The following is a 21,154-nucleotide window of genomic DNA, read 5'->3' as shown; positions in this document are numbered from 1 at the left end:
ACTGGAGCGGGTTGCCATTCCCTTCTCCAAGACTAGGTATATAAAATAACTAATCCACATGGCACCAATGAAGTTCAAATCCAGATGACGTCAATGAAAGCTTTATCATGACAGAAATTGGATAATTAACATAATTTAAGATGAAGTTCTCAATGATTTATATAGACTAAGGTAAACCTTCAAGGAAATGTGCTCTAAAATATGACAGCTATGTATTTAAATTATGTCAAAGAGTATCTGGACAAATAATACCAACTCTTTATTTAGATATAAAAGCCTATATATACACTTGGCTTTAAAGCACAAATACAAATACTAAATAAGTCCTTACCAACTTCGGAACCTCCGGATGTATAAATTTTGCCTTCTGCAGCACACGCAGCAAGGCTGTCTCGAGGTGTTGGAGGGCCCAGTTTGGAATACCAGCTATCCTTAACGACATTATAACAGTCCATTCGCTTTATAGGGAAAAGCTGGGAGCCACCCAAAATGTAAACTACATTGTCCCAAAACACGCATGCTGCATCTCTTCGTTTTTCAAAGGGGCAGCGGATGTCTGTCCAGCTATAATCCTGTAATAGGAAAGGACAGGAAGCTTTCAATGACGGAAAAATATAACTGAAAAGGAGGAAGCAAAGATACAGTTGAGAACATACAAAACATAAGAATATGTTAGTTTATCAGTATATATAAGAATGTTGGGCTTGAAACTATTATCTAATTTTGTGTGATTTCTTCTTCAGAATGTTGGTTAATTGTGGCAGAAGGCAAGAGGAAGACAGAGATGGCTTTGGGTTTTTGCTGGCTCTAAAATAAACTATAATATATTTGCATTCATCACTACCACCCAGTCTTCTATTCCTTCTGTTACTGAGAACAATAACACAAGAAAATTCTAAAATAAGTAGTTTTGTTAAAGACTTTTTTAAAAAAGAAATATGTGCATCCCTTCTTTGCCAGATGTATAGTGATGCAAAGAATTAATGGATAATTTGAAGCTTAACTGCCATTAGCCTACTGATGTCTAAAGACAGAAGGCATTTTGTAGACTTCTGAGAGAGATTTTTTTTAAAATATTCAGTTGAGTCAGTATAGTCAGCCAGACTCTTAAAGCTGTGATATTTGTCATATACTTGGAGTAATCTGAAAGCTCAAATGTTTCCTTCTCAATGAGAAGAAATGAGCGCCTATCAGCACTTCACAAAAAACGCTGCTCACAGCACCACCACTTTTTGTTTGATGCGCATGCCTGTCTTCTATGAAAATATGTGGGGGAATGCTTCCAAAGTTACAGCTTGTTGGATCCTCCCCCTTTTAAAGCAAGGAAGCTACAGTGTTCTGGATGCATTCTGAAAATGGCTGAAAATAATTAGGGTCAGACCAAAATCCAGACAATTCCCAATCTTATCAAGAAAAGCACTGTGTGTGATTGATTAATGCTGAGTTCCCTTTGGGAAAATCTGACTGTTATCTATCATGCTAGCTCATCAAAGCATCATAGGACATAAGAAATGATCTCTTCAGGAAAAAGAGCACCTGATGTAGAGTATCTTGACTCCCAGTAATGATAAACATTCTGCTTCTTAGGTGACCAGAGAAACAGAGCCTTAATCCCTTTTTTATTCTCAAAGTAGAGTCTATTGAGTCCCCATGGGCTACTCAGTGGTATGTTTATTGGTAGGCACACAAAACTGTAAGGTAAACATCATCCTGAAATTTCAGTTATAGTCAATGGATTTGAAAAACTGAGGAAGAATATTGTAGAAATTTGTTTCCTTAGGGAAACTGCATAGTACAGAATGGGAAAAAGTAAGTAATAGAATATTCTACAGGGAGCAATATCTCAAAAGCAAACAAAGTTAATCTCTACCATATTATGCAAATTATTCATAATTCCTATCTGACCAGGTTGAATAGCAGAGAAATACAGTTTTATTAATGATATGTTATATTTAGTGAACCTCAAGTCTTGCTACTCTTATACCCAATTTATTTGATATTAGAAAGTAATATGCAAATGATTCCAAAGATATCTTTAAGAACATGTTTCCAAGCTCTTCCTTAATTTCAGGATGAGAAGGTTGGTCAGGCATTCTTTGAAATGGTGTCTAACATCTGCTACTCTTCAAAATGAAAAGAGCTACCCATGCAGATGCTGGAACTAAGAAAACAAAAATGCTACTCCTTTTAGCTCAATGAACTTACATAGACACAAGGACATGAGGTTCAGAAGAGTGAAGTAATTTGAAAGAGCTTGGTAACAATAATTCTAACCTTCCAGTACTACTCAAGGACCTGAGTAGGGAATGGATGATTATTAAGTCATACAGGGCTAGGTTATGCTTATTACTCAATAATTGAAATAAATTGCTCTCTCAGAACTGTAAGTCGAAGGGAACTGATTAGCTAGTGTGTATGCATGGTGTGTGTGAGACACAGGAATAGGCACATGCTTCTGTCTACCTGCAATTTGGGCTCTGATTTCTCTAGAAGTCCTCAAAGTTTTTAAATCTTTTCTGACTCTTCCACTATACATGTTAAACACAATGCTTGCTAAATATTAGCCATATAGAATATTCTGCCTAATAGTTCATCTTCTAGGCAGATAAGTGAAATGATCTTTCCTTGCAAGAATTTCTACCTAGAATGAAAAATAAGACTTCATTTCACATGAACAGTAATGTTTCATACTTGGGCTCATTATATGTATCTGTCAGGTGTTCAATGCACCTGTATCATCTGGCTTAGATTGTATGCAGGGGAGTTTATGGTATTTTTTCCTGTATGTGTATGGGCCAAGCTCCCTTGGAAATATGCCCAATTCCTTCAATCTACGCTTCATCCAAAATAGAGAATGTGATTTAACGTCTGCCCTATAATAAGTTATATACTGTCTAGGAGATGTGCGTAGTTGAAGAAGCAAGCAGAGAGGGGAAAACAACAGATGGGAAGTCAGGCCTGTCAGCTTAGTGGATGTGAGTGCCAGGTCTTATTCCACTGACGGGACCACTCCCAATCCTGTAGGTGGAGGAAGAATTACTTACGGCTGTCTGCACACATGGACTATGGGCAAGGTAAAAGCACATGGAGCTTTCATGTTAGCAACAGATGGATGAATAGCACTAGAGTCACACTGTATATGTGTGAGCAGGAAATTGTTACCCTAAAAATATAATTTAATTCAGTTAAGTTTTATTATCCATTCTAGGCAAAGTTGGCTTAAACTCAACATTCAAAACACTAAGATCATGGCATCCGGTCCCATCACTTAATGGCAAACAGATGGGGAAATAATGGAAACAGTGACAGACTTTATATTTTGGGGCGGCAAAATCACTGCAGATGGTGACTGCAGCCATGAAATTAAAAGACGCTTTCTCCTTGGAAGAAAAGTTATGACCAACCTAGATAGCATATTCAAAAGCAGAGACATTAATTTGACAACAAAGATCTGTCTAGTCAAAGCTATGGTTTTCCAGTAGTCATGTATGGATGTGAGAGTTGGACTATAAAGAAAGCTGAGTGCTGAAGAATTGATGCCTTTGAACTGTGGTGTTAGAGAATACTCTTGAGAGTCCCTTGGACTGCAAGGAAATCCAACCAGTCCATCCTAAAGGAATTCAGTCCTGCATATTCATTGGAAGGACTGATGTTGAAGCTGAAACTCCAATATTTTGGCCACCTGATACAAAGAAGTGACTCATTGGAAGAGACCCCGATGCTGGCAAAGATTGAAGGCAGGAGGAGAAGGCAATGACGGAGGATGAGATGGTTGGATGGCATCACCAACTCAATGGACATGAGTTTGAGTAAGCTCCGGGAGTTGGTGATGGACAGGGAAGCCTGGCGTGCTGCAGTCCATGGGGTTGTAAAGAGCTGGACACAACTGAGTGACTGAACTAAACTAGGCAAGGTTCTATGCTTAGCTGCTGAGAAGATATGAAAATGAGAAAACTGGGAAGTCTAGAAAAAACACAGAAGGATTTAAGTTTTGAAAAATCACCTCTGCATGCATCCCCACGTACTATAGAGACACACCCAAGTATAAAATCCTATCTTTCCCGGTCCCAGTCAACCTTTCTTGCCTCTGCTGTGATACATCACATTCTAGACTTTTTTCAGGATCAAGACTTTTTTTTGCAAGCTTCTCTGATTTCCTTTTTCTGAATTCCTACCACACTGAAGTTTGGAGTTGACGACAGTGCACTTCATTACATCTTGTGTGATATTTTCCTTAAGAGAGAAGTCTGATTTTATATAATCTGCATTCTGAAAACACATGAATCCTCAAATAATAGAAACACTACACATGTAAATTTTAATAAGCAAAATATGTAAAAATAAAGACTTGAGAACTTTATTTTGTATCATTTTGAGAGAAAAGCAAAACTAGGGGAGAAAGGAGGTTTATGCCAGATGCCAAAGCATTCCTAAACATAGTTTCATGAAAAGTACACCTATATCTAAATTCCTTTTTTAAAGGAAAAAGTTGGAATCCATTCAGTTAATATTTTGTATGCTTTTGCTTTTTATGAAAAAATTTAACAAGGTATATTCATACTTAGGATTAAATATATTCTTTTCTTTCTATCTATCTAAACTCTATCAGTAAGTTCCCCTCAAAGTTCCATGAAGCTTGCTGGGCAAATGCATCCCAGAGGGATCTCTTATTTTCAGACCACCACTGCTATCATTACCTATTTTGTACTGAGACAGTTAATTCTGAGGTAGGTTGATAAGGAGTCTGGGGCCCTCCTTATACAAATGTTTTATTTTTCTATATTCCTTCACCTTAATCACATAAGATGGTTTTTTATTAAGATCTGAGTTATTATGGCAACAATCTATTTTGCCTAAGACCAACTTTATTCAAGGCCATAACTAATGATTACACAACAAAACAACTCACCTTGCTCAGCGGTATGTTTTTCCTTAAGCTCTGTACTAATGATTATATTCTTTGGAACTCTGCATTCAAATGGGTCTATCTTTCCTTTTCTCCTTTGCCTTTCACCTCTCTTCTTTTCACAGCTATTTGTAAGGCCTCCTCAGACAGCCATTTTGCCTTTTTGCATTTCTTTTTCTTGGGGATGGTCTTGATCCCTGCCTCCAGTACAATGTTCATCCATAGTTCTTCAAGCACTCTATCAGATCTAATCCCTTGAATCTATTTCTTACTTCCACTGTATAATCATAAGGGATTTGATTTAGGTCATACCTAAATGGTCTAGTGGTTTTCCCTACTTTCTTCAATTTAAGTCTGAATTTGGCAATAAGGACCTCATGATCTGAGCCGCAGTCAGCTCCCAATTTTGTTTTTGCTGACTATATAGAGCTTCTCCATCTTTGGCTGCAAAGAATGTAGTCAATCTGCTTTCCATATTGACAATCTGGTGATGTCCATGTGTAGAGTCTTCTCTTATGTTCTTGGAAGAGGGTTTTTGCAAACTCTATTAGCCTTTGTCCTGCTTCATTTTGTACTCCAAGGCCAAATTATAGCGAGAATAGAAAGGAGAGATAAGAAAGTATTCCTGAGTGATCAATGCAAAGAAATAAGGAAAACAATAGAATGGGAAAGACTGGAAATCTCTTCAAGAAAATTAGAGATACCAAGGGAATATTTCATGCAAAGATGGGCACGATAAAGGACAGAAATTGTATGGAACAGAAGCAGAAGATATTAAGAAGAGGTGGCAAGAATATACAGAAGAACTATATTAAAAAGATCTTCACGACTCAAATAATCACGATGGTGTGATCACTCACCTAGAGCCAGACATCCTGGATGCGAAGTCAAGTGGGCATTAGGAAGCATCACTATGAACAAAGCTAGTGGAGGTGATGGAATTCCAGTTGAGCTATTTCAAATCCTAAAAATTGATGCCATGAAAGCACTGTACTCATTATGCCAGCAAATGTGGAAAACTCAACAGTGGCCACAGGACTGAAAAAGGTCAGTTTTCATTCCAATCCCAAAGAAAGGCAATGCCAAAGAATGCTCAAACTACCTTACAGGCTAGCAAAGTAATGCTCAAAATCCTCCATGCGAGGCTTCAACAGTACGTGAACCGTGAATTCCAGATGTTCAAGCTAGATTTAGAAAAGGCAGAGGAACCAGAGATCAAGTGCCAACATCTGTTGGGTCATCGAAAAAGCAAGAGAGTTCCAGAAAAACATATACTTCTGCTTTTTAGACTACGTCAAAGCCTTTGACTGTGTGGATCACAACAAACTGTGGGAAATCCTTCAAGAAATGGGAATACCAGACCACTTGACCTGCCTCTTGAGAAATCTGTATGCAGGTCAGGAAGCAACAGTTAGAACTGGACATGGAACAGACTGGTTCCAAATCGGGAAAGGAGTATGTCAAGGCTGTATATTTTCACCCTGCTTATTTAACTTATATGCAGAGTACATCATGAGAAACGCTGGGCTGGATGAAGCACAGGCTGGAATCAAGATTGCTGGAAGAAATATCAATAACCTCAGAAATGCACATGACACCACCCTTATGGCAGAAAGCAAAGAGCTAAAGAGCCTCTTGATCAAAGAGAAAAACGAGAGTGAAAGTTGGCTTAAAACTCAACATTCAAAAAACTAAGATCATGGCATCTGGTCCCACTACTTCATGGCAAATAGATGGGGAAACAATGGAAACAGTGACAGACTTTATTTTGGGGGGCAGCAAAATCATTGCAGATGGTGACTGCAGCCATGAAATTAAAAGATGCTTGCTCCTTGGAAGGAAAGCTATGACCAACCGAGATAGCATATTAAAAAGCAGAGACATTAATTTGACAACAAAGGTCCATTTAGTCAAAGCTGTGGTTTTTCCAGTAGTCACGTACGGATGTGAAAGTTGGACTATAAAGAAAGCTGAACACCAAAGAATTGATGCTTTTGAACTGTGGTGTTAGAGAATACTCTTGAGAGTCCCTTGGACTGCAAGGAAATCCAACCAGTCCATCCTAAAGGAAATCAGTTCTGAATATTCATTGGAAGGACTGATGTTGAAGCTGAAACTCTAATACTTTGGCCACCTGATATGAAGAACTGACTCACTGGAAAAGACCCTGATGCTGGGAAAGATTGAAGGCAGGAGGAGAAGGGGACAACAGAGGATGAGATGGCTGGATGGCATCACCGACTCAATGGACATGAGTTTGAGTAAACTCTGGGAGTTGGTGATGTACTGGGAAGCCTGGTGTGCTGCAGTCCATGGGGTTGCAAAGAGTGGGACACTGAGCTGAACTGAACTGAATGACTATATAACAACAATGTATCTTGCTCGAGGACAGTTTCTCCCTCTTACCAGGAACCTTCTGACCAATCATTTTATTTTAAGACTTATGTTGTAGGAGTGGGCCTGGTATGATCTTTTTATTGTTAACAGTTAAAGAAGTATATATGGTCTTGATAAGACTGAGTGGGACACTCTGCCTCCTTCTGATGTCTATATCAGAAGCTTTCTCTATCCCTTTTTCACTGTCATAAAACTCTGCTACACAAAAGCTGTAAGTGATCAAGCCTTGTCTGTGGTCCAGAAGCTAAATTCTCTTCTTCAGAGATCATGACTCTGACACAGTTCAAGGTAAGCTATCAGTATCACGACTTTTAACTGGTTACACTCAGTGGCTGCTTTACTGACTGCAGCCTCCGTCTTCTCTAACTGCTTCAAGGTTGTGTATACCTCATACACTTTGAGTTTGAGGGACAGGACTGTGATATATATCCTTCACAATCCCCGCTGCTGCCCAACCCCAAAATTTCAAATTCTGGTTAAACTGCACTTTACAACCAGCTGACTGTACAGTACACTGTCATACAATCTCTTGTCATTTATAACAAGTTTTATCTCTTATACTGATTACCAATTTTCAAAGAAAATCATCACAAGAAACCTCTCTGAGCACGATTTAATCCTTCTAGAATAATAGTTCTTACTATGCCTTGGGATCATGATATGAACAATTACCAAAGGTAGCCAATAGTCATTTCCAAGTGACATGATACAGTAAAAATAGGGATAATTTCTTTCATTCCCAGTTGGTTTTCTTCAGCCTGACTCTTGCCCTGCTAGCATTGCATTTATGTACCCACTACCCTCTAGCTAATTCCAGGATGACTAGAATCCTTCGAAACACCACATAGATTTATCTTTCCTAGTCGCCTCATCCTTTCCCACCTAGGGCCCTCAATCAAATGCCTACAACTTTGTTTCTGTCTTCTCTCAGTCTTTTAAGGGGACTCATCTGTTAATTGGTAATAATTATGGCTGACTGTGGCTTATGAGAGTGACTCTGGAGTCATCCCTCCCATGGTAAGTTGTATTTTCAAAGTTTCTTGTGTGGACACAGTAATTAAACACAAAAGGAACTGATCCCTGAAGCGGGGAACTTCAGGTACCACACCTATGTGGGGTACAAGGGCTGTGACGCCGACTTTAGAACAAAACTACAAAAGTGTGTTATGGAGATGCTTGATAAGGAAAAAAAAAAGAGGCTATCAATATTCCTGTTTTGGAAAACATTCTAGGAAGGCACTCTACTGAGAATTCACCTCAGAATGTGTTCCAATCTCTTCTATCTGAACTTGAGGACCACCAAACTGCCTGCAAACAATTAGGTGTGAGAAATACTTAATGTGCATAAGCTGCAAAGAACACTGCTTTTACCACTGTTACCTATTATACTGACAACTAAGAATGTTTAAAGGACACCCATGTTGACCCATACTTGCATTCCAGCAATGTCAGACCCTGGGGGATACAGCTATGGGTCCAACCCACCTGGCATTACTGCTGTCCTTTGTGGAGATTCTGTTCTGACAGATGCTCCTAATCATTTCAGCAGCACTCCCTCTTGGACTTCAGTACACTATTTGTACAACACTCTGCTGGTGACAAACACCACTGATGCACTCAACTTCTCTAATTTTTTAATGTAATAACATTTTCCTATAAGGTTTATACTTCTTTTATGCACAAGTCTTTTAAAATCGTATGCAACATATAATCGCCAAGTTCCACCTTGATGATAGTGTAGGACCGTCTCCGTACACTTTGGGCCAGACACTAAGCTCAGTGATGAGTCTACTTCAGAGCTGTGAGCAGGAAAAGGTACTTAGAGGCAATTCTCTGGTGGTCCAGTGTTAGGACTCCGTTCTCTCATTGCCGAGGGTCCTGGTAGGGGAACTAAAAGCCCCACAAGCTGTGTAGTGAAGCCAAAAGAAAAAGATACTCAGCATAAACCTTTTGAATCTGATGGTTCTGTAAAACATGGCACCATTGGTTTTCTGCCTTTGCAACCAGGACTGGTCCTCACTGTGTTGTTCTTACTCCTTGTCTGGTTTTAGCAGGATATATGCAGAATCCCTTTTTCTCTGAGGCAGAGTCTCCTATTTCTCCACCATGTGAAAGTGGTGAGCCAAGACCCCTACAAAGTTTTAAGCCCTCAAAGCTTATCATTTCACTGACAGGAATAGTCCAAATAATCTGGTCAATTAAGTCAACTTTTATTTTGGCATCAGTATTATAAAACATTCCCATGCTACAATTGAGAACACAAATTCTGAGAACAGAGCACTGGATTCAGACAAATAACTCTTCAGTAATCATTAAACACTTGAGAAATATCAACAGGGACAGTGGGGAAAGAGAAGAGGAGACTCAGCAGAATTCATGAAAGGACGACAAGAACAGTATCATTTCAATTCAATATAGCAACCCGGAAGATTTCTACTACTTTATCTACTTATCTACTAGAAAAAATATTCATTTTTTTATCATCTTTCAATCAGCAATTAATATAAATATTTGCTGCTTCTCATGAGTGATATCCAAGGAATATCTAAAGACAACACTTTATAGGGATACTGCTTAATTCTAGATAATTCAATTAAGTAGTACTGCTTAAATTGTCTCTTTGAAGGAGATCAATTCAGTCAAAATAATCATTTGGAACAGGTATAGGACACATATTAATAGGTTCCATTAATGATAGCTAAAACCATTTTAACATCTCTGAAAATATTAATTCAAGAATTTTAAAACAATTCCTATACAGTATTTATTACTAAGCCGTCTACTTGAAATGGAAAATGAAATAATGTTAACTCTGGAGATTCAAGGTAAATAATAACTTATAGAGAAATCGGAAATGGAAAATGAAATAATGTTCACTTTGAGGATTCAAGGTAAATAATAAGTTATAGAGAAATCAGCCTCCTGACTTTAAATATTAGAAATAATAGACAATCAACTTATATTAAATAAGAGTAAATGGTGAAAATTTTTAAGATATAGTTTCAGCAAAAAGAAAGGAGAGGGTGGAACTTCCAACAGAAATATTTAATAAGTATTATAATGGGGTGCTAATAGTGTTAACATTAGGAAATGAGTAATAATTGATGGAATAAGAATGTTTTTATTGGTAGTTATATCCTCAGTTATTTAATTTTTTCCACTGTAAGTCTAAGAACTTGTGATTGAATATACAGAAGAGCACCAAGTATGTGCCATTTATAAGAGCAAAGCAAGACATCAAATGAGATTTCTGAAGTTACAGTCTCATTTCCAGGCTTGTGCAGCACACTCATCTTTTTTCAACTGTTCAATAAAAAAAAAAACAATCAAGGAAATTGTTACAACTACAGGCTAGAAACAAGTGCTAGTAGTCATTCCATATTTGCCTTACTCTAAAAACAATGCTGTCTCCCAAGTGAAATCAGTATTCTCCTTGTATCTCTGTACATCAAAACAGACATCTACTAATTTACCAAAATATACTTTAACTGCATTTTTAACTGTCAAAATCGACACCAAAGTTAGGAGGGGTGTAACTATCATCAACACCTGAAAGCTGTGGTCATAGAATTATAATTTAAGCTCCTATGACTTCAGATTTTTCTTGGGGGAGAAAAAGAACTGATATGTTTCCTGCTCCTGACTCAGAAGGATCCTGAAAAATTAAAAAACAATGAAATTAAATAGCCACTGAAATGTCAACAGTCTTAACATTACCTAGTATGAAATAGATGCGTAGGTGCATCAACCTGTTAAGCGCACTGACAGGCTTTATGGTACCTGCCATTCACTCAGTCTTTTAAGGAAGGAAACTAGATGTCTTCAGTTAAAAAAAAAAAAAATCAGCCTATATTCCGACTGTAGATAGATATATGACCCAAAAGCCAGTCACAGGGACAGTCCAAATATGATGATATTTAACCAATCTAACCTGCCACTCCTTCCCTGGAGGTCTTTTTGGTATCTGGCAGCATATATCTTCTGTGGGTTATGAGTCACCACCATTATGGCAGAAAGTGAAGAACTAAAGAGCCTCTTGATGAAAGTAAAAGAGGAGAGTGAAAAAGCTGGTTTAAAATTCAACATCCAAAAAACCAAGATCATGGCATCCAGTCCCATCACTTCATGGCAAATAGATGGGAAAACAATGGAAACAGTGACAGACTATTTTGGGGGATGGCAAAATCACTGCAGCTGGTGACTGCAGCCATGAAATTAAAAGATGCTTGCTCCTTGGAAGGAAAGCTATGACCAACCTAGACAGCATATTGAAAAGCAGAGACATTACTTTGCCGACAAAGATCCATCTAGTGAAAGCTATGGTTTTTCCAGTGGTCATGGATGGATGTGAGAGTTGGACGATAAAGAAAGCTGCATACCAAAGAATTGATGCTTTTGAACTGTGGTGTTGGAGAAGACTCTTGAGAGTCCCTTGGACTGCAAGGAGATCCAACCAGTCCATTCTAAAGGAAATCAGTCCTGAGTATTCATGGGAAGGACTGATGCTGAAGCTGAAACTCCAATACTTTGGCCACCTGATGCAAAGAACCGACTCATTGGAAAACACCCTGATGCTGGGCAAGATTGAAGGTGAGAGGAGAAGGGGCAACAGAGGATGAGATGGTTGGATGGCATCACCGACTCAATGAACATGAGTTTGAGCAGGCTCCAGGGGTTGGTGTACGGGGAAGCCTGGCGTGTTGCAGTCCATGGTGTCGCAAAGAGTCAGACACAACTGAGCAGCTGAACTGACTGGTGACTCTTGATTGTTGCATCAGGGCCAGGTTGTGGTCTCCTCACTGGACCAGACTGAAGCAATCACTAAAACTTGGTTTATAGCTTACACTCTGGCTAGTGTGTATTTCTGTTACTATCTACCCAAGATCATTAGATGGAATTTCTTTTCAACTGACAGAGAAGATAAAGTTATTTCATAGTCTGACTTCACGATCTCTAGACTCTAACTTTATGCTATAATCTCAGCTGCAGGAGCCCTGGTCTATCTCACCTTGCCAAAGGTCTCCTATGTGGATGCCTGTAACACTGATCAGTTCTGGAAACAGAAATGAACAGAAAATAGAAGGGATCCCACATGTCTTGGAAAGACAAGTGTTTCCCAAAACAAAAGTTATCCTAAAGTATGGTGTTGCTCACAACAGGGTTCCTAGATGTCCACAGGTCTGCAGCAGGGGTTGGCAAACTGCAGGCTAAATCCAACCAACTGACTGCTTCTGTAAATAAAGTTTGATTGGAATGCAGCCATGCCCATTTTTTAATGTATTATTTATGGCTGCTTTCCGGCTACAGCATCAGGTTGAGCAGTTATAGCAAAGAATATGTAGACTATAAAATTGCAAGTGTTTATTATCTCTTTTAGAAAAAGTTAGCCAAGCCCTGATCTACATCATACTGGTATAACCCCTTGGAAATGAAGGACAGCTTGTTGCCCCAGGCATCTTCTAACACTTTACAGATGACACATATCCTGTGTTTGGGTGTCCTACATTTAAGCTCTAACTGGGCAAACCAAAAAGCTGCCAGTTGTGAGCAAAACCTGGAGCAGCTTTCTAAGTGGGACAGGTGACAGAAGTACAGCTCAGCTGCTCAGGCTAGCCTGTGACCCTAGGGCATTGAGTTGCTGCTTATAACTTGAGGCATGTCCCAATATGACCACAGAGCACACCCCTGGGATTCTAGAGCAGGGCCAACCTACTTTAGGCAGGTACCATTTTTTCAGGAAATAGCTCCTGGCTGGCCACTAGGGTCTGACAGACAGCAAATGTCTGACACCAAGGGAAACCAGGTGAGCATATCGTTAACCCATTTTGAATAGTGTTACCTGACCTACCACATCAGCAATAGCATGGTTTCAATCCATGATCTAGTATTTAGACACAGAACTGGGCTTTTGGAGGTCTCAAAGGCACAGAACATACAAATGGGATAATCAAACCCTTCCTCAGTAGGCTTCTCCCTCACCCAGGGTTATGTCTTCTTGGAGGTAGTCTTTCCACATCAGCTGACAAATTTGAGACCTGAGCTTGGTTCATCTGTGATAGTACTAGCCAAAAGTACTAGCTTAAGCATTACAGTCCCTTCAGGAATGGTACTAAGGCATAATACAGAAAAGACATATCCTGATATGGCAGATTTTCAAGCAGTTCCTTTAATTGTTCAGTATGTCATTCAGTAGAGGAAGCCTCAGGTCAGTTTTTTATCAACTGTCAGACAGTGACTAATGGTTTACCCAGATGGTTATACCTGAAATAAGCAAAAATGAAAAAAATGCTGACAAGGAGATTTGAGAAAGGATAATGTAGAAGCCTGCCCCACCCCCTTCTTCCAAAAGGAAACAAGTTTGAGTCCCACATGGATTCTTACTGGAGTGCCCACAGCTGCAGCAAAGTCTTAGTAATCATGTGGTTAGGACTGTGTCTGCATCTTTCCTCCCCAGTGTGATGCTTGCTCAGTGGGCTTATGAGTGACTACGGTGCAGTGATAGAAGCTTGCATTATCTACATAAGTCAGTGGCTACAGAAGTTAATGAACCTTAATGAGAATGGATACATGTATATGTATGGCTGAGTCCTTTTGCTGTTCACCTGAAAATGTCACAACATTGTTAATCGGCTATACTCCAATATAAAATAAAAAGTTAAAAAAAAAAAAAAACAAAAACAGCTAATGGCCCTTCCTTACCTGAGGCCTACGTGGCTATCTACTACTGGCTAGCAGCCACTTTGTGGGCAATACTGACCGATTCTAAGAAGCTGATTTGTTATCATACCTTGAGGGAACCAGTTAGTTACCTAATGCCATGCTGACTACACTGGAACCGTCCCATTATTGAAGGGACAAAGCTCCATCCTCATTGGAATTGATATTTATTCTGGATTTGGACTGGCCCATGCTGTCTTTTGCACTCTTGACAACACTACCCTATGTGTATCACCACTATTGTATTATATAGAAAGCCTCCAAGGACCCACTTCTCAGAGAAAGTAGTATCAGAAGTATCCTGATGTAAAAAGGATGCTCTGGACTCATCCAGGTATCTATCATCAACAAAAAATGGGGCTATAAGATGATGAAAGAGATTGTTAAATGCTGAGACTCAACATCAGTTATGGGTACCATTTTGCAAGGTCAGGTGCTATCTTTTTAGGATTATGGTATGTGTTCTGCTTGGCCAGTATATATAGCAATAGCAAAATATAGCATTATCTCTCCAACAGCCAAAAGTCACGGGTCTAAGAAACAAGAGGTAGAAATATGAATGGACTTGCTCATAATCTATTTTTAAAAATTGTGTTCCTAGACCTGTGACTCAAACTCTGCTGCCCAAATGGCATAATGTAAAACACATTAAAATTGGTAATAACATCTAGATGGTTGGACTAAAGGTAATTTTATCTTTTTCCTCATGATGGTCTAGATTTTTCACATTTTCTAGAAAGACTGTATTATTTTATATTCAAACATAATTACTAAAGGGGAAAATAAAACCCTATAGCTCCAGAAGCAGATTTTCATTGAAAATGGCACATAAGTAAAGCAAGGAGTTGCTAATTAGAAGAGCTGCTTTCCCTTTTTGATAATGGTTACTATGTAGCACTCCAGAGCAGTCACAGAGACAGCTGAAATCTGACTAAGCCTCAGTTTCCTTATTTGTAAAATGAGATATAACTATGTATCTCATAAGGTCTATGAAAGAACACCATAAATTATAACATCTCTGAGTCATTACTATCGGTGGTAGGTGCCAGTCTATCTGCTCAGTGCTTTTAGAGACAAAAACAAGGATAAAAGTTAGTTACCTTTGGGTTAAAATATCTACAAGACTGTGGTTGGGAGCCTCCAAACAGGGCTATGCGGTAGTCATGTTTCTTCCTTCTGGGCCTTGTACCTTCTACCAGTTCTTCTCGATCCTCTGGAGAAAGGAGATGATATCTCATCCCACCTGTCGAAAAATACATGGCAACTCTTCAAGAACTTCGGGCACTTTAATACTTACTTTGAAAAGGAAACAAACAAAGCAGTGCTCTTATTTCTGTAACTTTTTTTTTCCTATCATCTCTCTGACATTTATGGAAAGAGTGAGGAGGAATGAGGCAGGAGAAATGTATAATAATCTGAGTGCTAATCAATTTATCATTCTCTGTCATCACCATTAATGTTAAGATTGTCCTACCCACTTAGTAAATATCAGTGAATCATCTGGCTTTTCAAGCAACAGCAGCCATAATATAAATTATTGAAATTCAGATCTCCTAACCCAGCAGTTCTCAATCTTCACTGTACATTAGAGTCACCTAGAAAATCTCAGAAACTATCGCTGGGGCCTACCCCAGCACAGTTAAATCGAAACCTCTGGTGGAAGGATGAAAGCACTGGTACTGCCCCTTATATGTGGTTAAAAGATTAGCAACTTCATTATTTGGGAACTTGTCAGAAATACTAAATCCCAGAGCTACTGAATTAGAATCTGCATATATAACAAAATCCAAAAGTAACTCAGATGCACATAAAACTTGGAGAAGTACTTACTGCTTAGATGATCCTAAAATGCAATGAGGATTCATAACTACTGTGATCTAAAATCATTCTTTAAGCAATTACTTAATTTTGCCAAGTCAAGGGACACACAACAATTAAAAACTTTTAAGATGTCATTTCAAATCAGTGTGGGAAAAGTAGATTATTCAATAAATGATGACAGACAGTGATATGAAGAAAATACCCAACTTCATATTTTACTCTAAAGTAAACCCAAATCAATAGAATATTTTTAAAAATTTTTTTTAAAGCCTTATAAATGAACTAAAAGAAAAACAGGAAAAGTTAAAAAAAAATAGGCCCAGAATGAGGAAGCCTGAAAGTGAAAGTGAAGCCACTCAATCGTGTCTGACTCTTTGCGACCCCACGGACTGTAACCTACGAGGCTCTTCCGTCCATGGGATTTTCCAGGCAAGAATACTGGAGTGGGTTGCCATTTCCTTCTCCAGGGGATCTTCCCAACCCAGGGATTGAACCCAGGTCTCCTGCATTGCAGGCAGATGCTTTACCGTCTCAGTTACCAAGGAAGCCTAAGGAAAGATGAATAACACAGAAGCTAAAGAAAAAAAAAAATTGAACTACATAAAATTTTAAGTTAAATTATTTCATAGCAAAAAGAAAAAACAAAAAATTAAAAGACAATGACAGGATTTCCCTGGTGGTCCAGTGGCTAAGACTGCACTCCCAATGCAGAGGGACCAGGTTTGATTCCTCATCTGGGAACTAGATCCTACATGCAGCAACTAAGACCCGGTACAGTCAAAAAAATAAGTAAATGTTAAAAGAAAAAGACAATGACAAACTAGAAAAGAATTTATAAATCATATAAAAGACATATAAAAGATACTCAATAATATTAAGATGATCAAATAGAAAGTTAGATCATGTATCTGAACAAAGTTCATAGAAAAAGAACTAATTACAAGTAACTCTGAAAATATGAAACGATGCTTATGTGCTCTAGTCAGAGAAATACACATTAAAATCAGACTTTCTCATACATCTAACTGCACAAGATCAAACTATCTGGAACACAGGGTATGATAAAGGAAGCAGCATTTTCCTACACTGCTGGTGGAGACGTGGATGAGTGCAAATTATTTGTGAAATTATTATTTCATACCTTTTAGCCAGCAATTTCCCACTTTCGGATTTTATCAACCTAAAGTTCACTGTCAGGGAAGTGGTTAAAAATTATGGTTATCCACACAATAGAATACTAAACATGGTTATTGAGATGAACAAGGAAGGGTAATAGGTACACATAGGATGAATTCCAAGAAATAATGTGGAATGAAAAGAAGCAAGATGGGAAAATTCCCTGGTTGGGGAACCAAGATCCCACAAGCTGACAGGAAGGAAGGCAAGGGAGAAAGACATAGAAGAGTACACAGAGTGTGACATTATTTATTTTAAAAATTTATATCTTTATTTATATATATTTATACATAATTTATACAAGCATTTGTCAATAAATGACTGTGTATGCACAGACTCAAGACTTCTTTTAGAAGGAATACAAGATAATAATGGTTACTTAGACTTTCCACTATCTACCCTTGAACTGTGTATGATGTACAGTATTACTGGTCCAAAAATAAAATAATGCAACCAATTTTCAATACATGCAGAAAACAGTTCATGATGCTGTGTTGGGCTTTTATAAGAGGAATATAGAGAGAAGACAGTTTTGGATAACAGGTTGTGAATGAATGAAAATCAGTATCAGTATTTCTAGCATTTCTTTCCACTTTAGAGCATTAGTAGATCCACTGTGCGTTAGAACAGCTGGCATCCTCAGCAGCCAAGACTCAGACGCCTACTCTCAGTCAGGGGTCAGCAAACCTTCCCCAGAGGGCCAGACAGCAAATATTCTGGGCTCTGTAAGTCACATTTGGTTTCTGTCATATATTTTTGATTTGTTTTTCCACAATCCTTTACAACTGTAAAAAGCCACTTTTCCTCATCCCCTCCTCTCCCACTCCAGGTGTAAGACTGTAGTTCTTAAAAGTGTAGTTCCTTGACCAGCAGCACCACTTGGAAACTTGTTAGAAATCCCAATTATTGAACGCTACCCCAGAACAGATCTTGTGGGGTTTGAGAGCCACTGCTCTCAGAGGGCTCCACACAGGGCGGATGTGTCCTGTGGAATCTATGAACACAGTTCTCCCAACAAGAGAACACAGGCAGTGGGGAAGAAGAGATTCAGGAGGGGAAGGTTCCAGGCAACAGGCCAGGGGTGCAAGGGGCCGACTGTGGCCAACTGTGTCCACCCCTGGAGGAAGCACAGACTGTGGCTCCTTCACCGACGGGTTGTTTCTCTCCCAGGACAGGGCTGAGGACAAGCTCTCTGGGACCTTTCCCTGAGAAGCACCTTGCTCCTTAGGCTTATTCCTTTGGGAGTTAATCCTTTGAGAGGCAGGTACTGTCATTTGAAGATTCTGAGTAAGGACTTGGTTTGACCCTTTGTGGTGGCTTTGACTATGATCTTCATTTTAGGACTCATTTTCTTTTAGTTGTAAATTCTCTCAGTTTAGTTTCATTCTTTATTCCTATCATCTCTTCTGTCTTTCTTCTACTCTCAGAAGGCAGCCTCTAGGTCAGATGGTAGGAAGGTAACAGTCGGAGGAAGGGAGGCCTTCTCTCCACTGAGCTTTATTCAGGCTTCAAAGCTGTGTGTGCCTAGTCAAGGAATTTTAGAACTGTTCTTTATTAGAACAAGACAAAACAAAAAAGGAAAATGTAACAAAGATTCCTGCTCAAGAGCCTAACCCCACACTTGGCTGGATTTCTGGAATAATCCCAATATTCTAAGTCAATTCAGAATTCACATAAGAACTAAACACTATACTTCATTTAAACTGGCTAATTTATCTTCAACAGCTTACTCCATGTGTGGATAAACAGATGCAGGTCTCCACCCAGTGAAACCAGCAATATGACACAGTATGCAAATAGGGGTATAATAAAAAATCCGATATGAACACATACGAAATCCACATAATGAAAGCACTAATCTAAAGGCGTCTTCTTGGTCTTGCTTTTCTTTCACTTCCCTGTACTTAAAGAAACTAGGTACTACCTAAATCTACTTCTTTAAACTCCCTACACCTTGGTTTTAAAGATAGCAGCCTGGGTGAACTCTCCTTTTCCAGTTCTTTTCGTATCACCCCTTAAGGGATATGTTCTTGATTCATACCTTTTTTTCCCCTCGACACCTTAACTGAAACCAAAAGCTATTATACCATACATTGTTTTATGCTATTGTCACTCATGAAAAATGTTTATTATTAGATAGATATTCATCGAAGATATTTTTAGTAAATATAGAGCATTCCACTATATGGATATATCATAATACTTTCCCAAACTAGGGGACAGTATTGGGTCAACTTACCCTAAAACCATAATATTATCAACTAGTAGGCATGTGATAAGTCTAACAGAAATTTCACTCTACTTCCAAATCAAGGGAAAGTGATAGTATTTAACAATCAGGTGAGTGCCTAAAGCCTGTGCTCTGCAACAAGAGGTGCCGCCGCCACTGGAAGCCCACACGCTACAACTAGCGTAGTGCCCGCTCATCACCCCTACAGAAAGCCTGCACTCAGCAATGAAGGCACAGCCCAGCCAGCAGGAGGAGAAACAGAGGAAGCAGAATTAGGGACCTGGAGCACAGATGTGGAGAAACCACCCCAGGTGCGACAAAAGGCTTGGAAATTACGGAGTGGAGAACTGACAGCATCTTTTTAATTAAAATTCCAGAGGAAGTTGACACTATTGGGAGAGAAAAGGCTGAGAATTTTCCAAACTTGATGAAAAACATGGATTCCTCAGACTCAGGAAAACGAACAAACACTGAGCAGGATAAACACAAACAAATGTCCAGCTATATATTTGATGCAAAACATCAAAACCAACAGAAAGCCTTTTAAAAAGCCACAGGCAAAAAATTCACATTGTATACAAAGAATGACAACTACACTGACAGGAGACATCAGTAGTAACGACGGAGGTGGGGTGAAACATCTCCAAAGTATTGAGAGAAAATATGTTCCACCTAGAATTGCATGCCCAGTTCACCTTTAAGAATAAAAGGAAAAAAAAGATTTTAATACAACTAGTAACTGAAACAGTTTAAAATCAATAGACTGTCAATGTATGAACTTTATAAAGGATGCTTTTCAAGAATATCGGGAGAAGGTCTAAGATACAAGAAGTGGTAAGCAAAGAGATTGACAAATATGGATAAATTTAAATACTATTAAAAAAAATTAAGTCCCATTTGAAAAGTTAAAAAAAAAAACCACTAAAATACAAAACAAACATTTAGCGTTTGCATTATTCTTTATAGATTTAAGTACAGCTTAAATACACATAAATTTTAAAATAGCACTATAGCAAGGTCTGACAGAGCGTGGTCCACTGGAGAAGGGAATGGCAAGCCACTTCAGTATTCCTGCCTTGAGAACCCCATGAACAGTATGAAAAGGCAAAATGATAGGGTACCAAAAGAGGAACTCCCCAGGTCATTAGGTGCCCAATATGCTACTGGAGATCAGTGGAGAAATAACTCCAGAAAAAATGAAGGGATGGAGCCAAAGCAAAAACAATACCCAGTTGTGGATGTGACTGGTGATAGAAGCAAGATCCGATGCTGTAAAGAGCAATATTGCGTAGGAACCTGGAATGTCAGGTCCATGAATCAAGGCAAATTGGATGGATGTGAGTCTGAGTGAACTCTGGGAAATGGTGATGGACAGGGAGGCCTGGCGTGCTGTGATTCGTGGGGTCACAAAGAGTTGGACACGACTGAGCAACTGAACTGAAGTGAATATTTGTCAAAATCCTCAAACTCTCAGAAAAAGCAGTATCAGTATCCACTAGAAATAAGTTTAAATTCAGGAAACAAAAGTAATTTCTTAATTATAGACATCTACCTACTCCACTCATATCCACCTACATACCCCAACACATGTAACCAACTAATGTCAAAGCCAGGTTCATGGCTCTAGGTGAGAACTAAAGGTATTCCCATCAGCGTAAGGGAAAGACAAGGCTAATATTTAACACCACCATAGTTAATTGAACACTGTTCAATTAAAAACTTATTCAATGCAATTAGGCAATATAACAAAAGAAAAAAGTATAAATATTAAGGGAGAAAACTAAAATCATGATTTGCAGATCATGAATTATTTCCTGGAAAAAAGAAATCCACTGAAATTTTTAAAAAAGATCAATAATGACTAATTAAAGAAAAAAATACAATCACAATAGCAACAATAAAAAATA

The 21,154-nt window shown here is 38.7% G+C and overlaps 2 protein-coding genes across 7 annotated transcripts in view; one reads left to right on the top strand and one right to left on the bottom strand.

Moving 5' to 3' along the window:
- Positions 1-21,154, top strand: part of HYCC1 (hyccin PI4KA lipid kinase complex subunit 1) — a 216,582-nt gene that overhangs the window by 14,402 nt on the left and 181,026 nt on the right. The gene's annotated exons all lie outside the window — the stretch shown is intronic.
- Positions 1-21,154, bottom strand: part of KLHL7 (kelch like family member 7) — a 54,376-nt gene that overhangs the window by 8,733 nt on the left and 24,489 nt on the right. For all 5 annotated transcript variants that reach the window (XM_004007786.5, XM_004007787.5, XM_042248456.2 and 2 more), the window contains 2 exons: positions 15,121-15,263; positions 332-572 (listed from right to left, as the gene is read on the bottom strand). In XM_004007786.5, the coding sequence (XP_004007835.1) occupies positions 332-572; positions 15,121-15,263 (384 nt within the window). The remainder of the gene's footprint in view (positions 1-331; positions 573-15,120; positions 15,264-21,154) is intronic.

This window comes from Ovis aries, chromosome 4, assembly GCF_016772045.2.
Source record: "Ovis aries strain OAR_USU_Benz2616 breed Rambouillet chromosome 4, ARS-UI_Ramb_v3.0, whole genome shotgun sequence".
Lineage (NCBI taxonomy): Eukaryota > Metazoa > Chordata > Mammalia > Artiodactyla > Bovidae > Ovis > Ovis aries.
The sequence above is the reverse complement of the archived record's forward strand: the minus strand, read 5'-3'. Positions and strand labels throughout refer to the sequence as shown.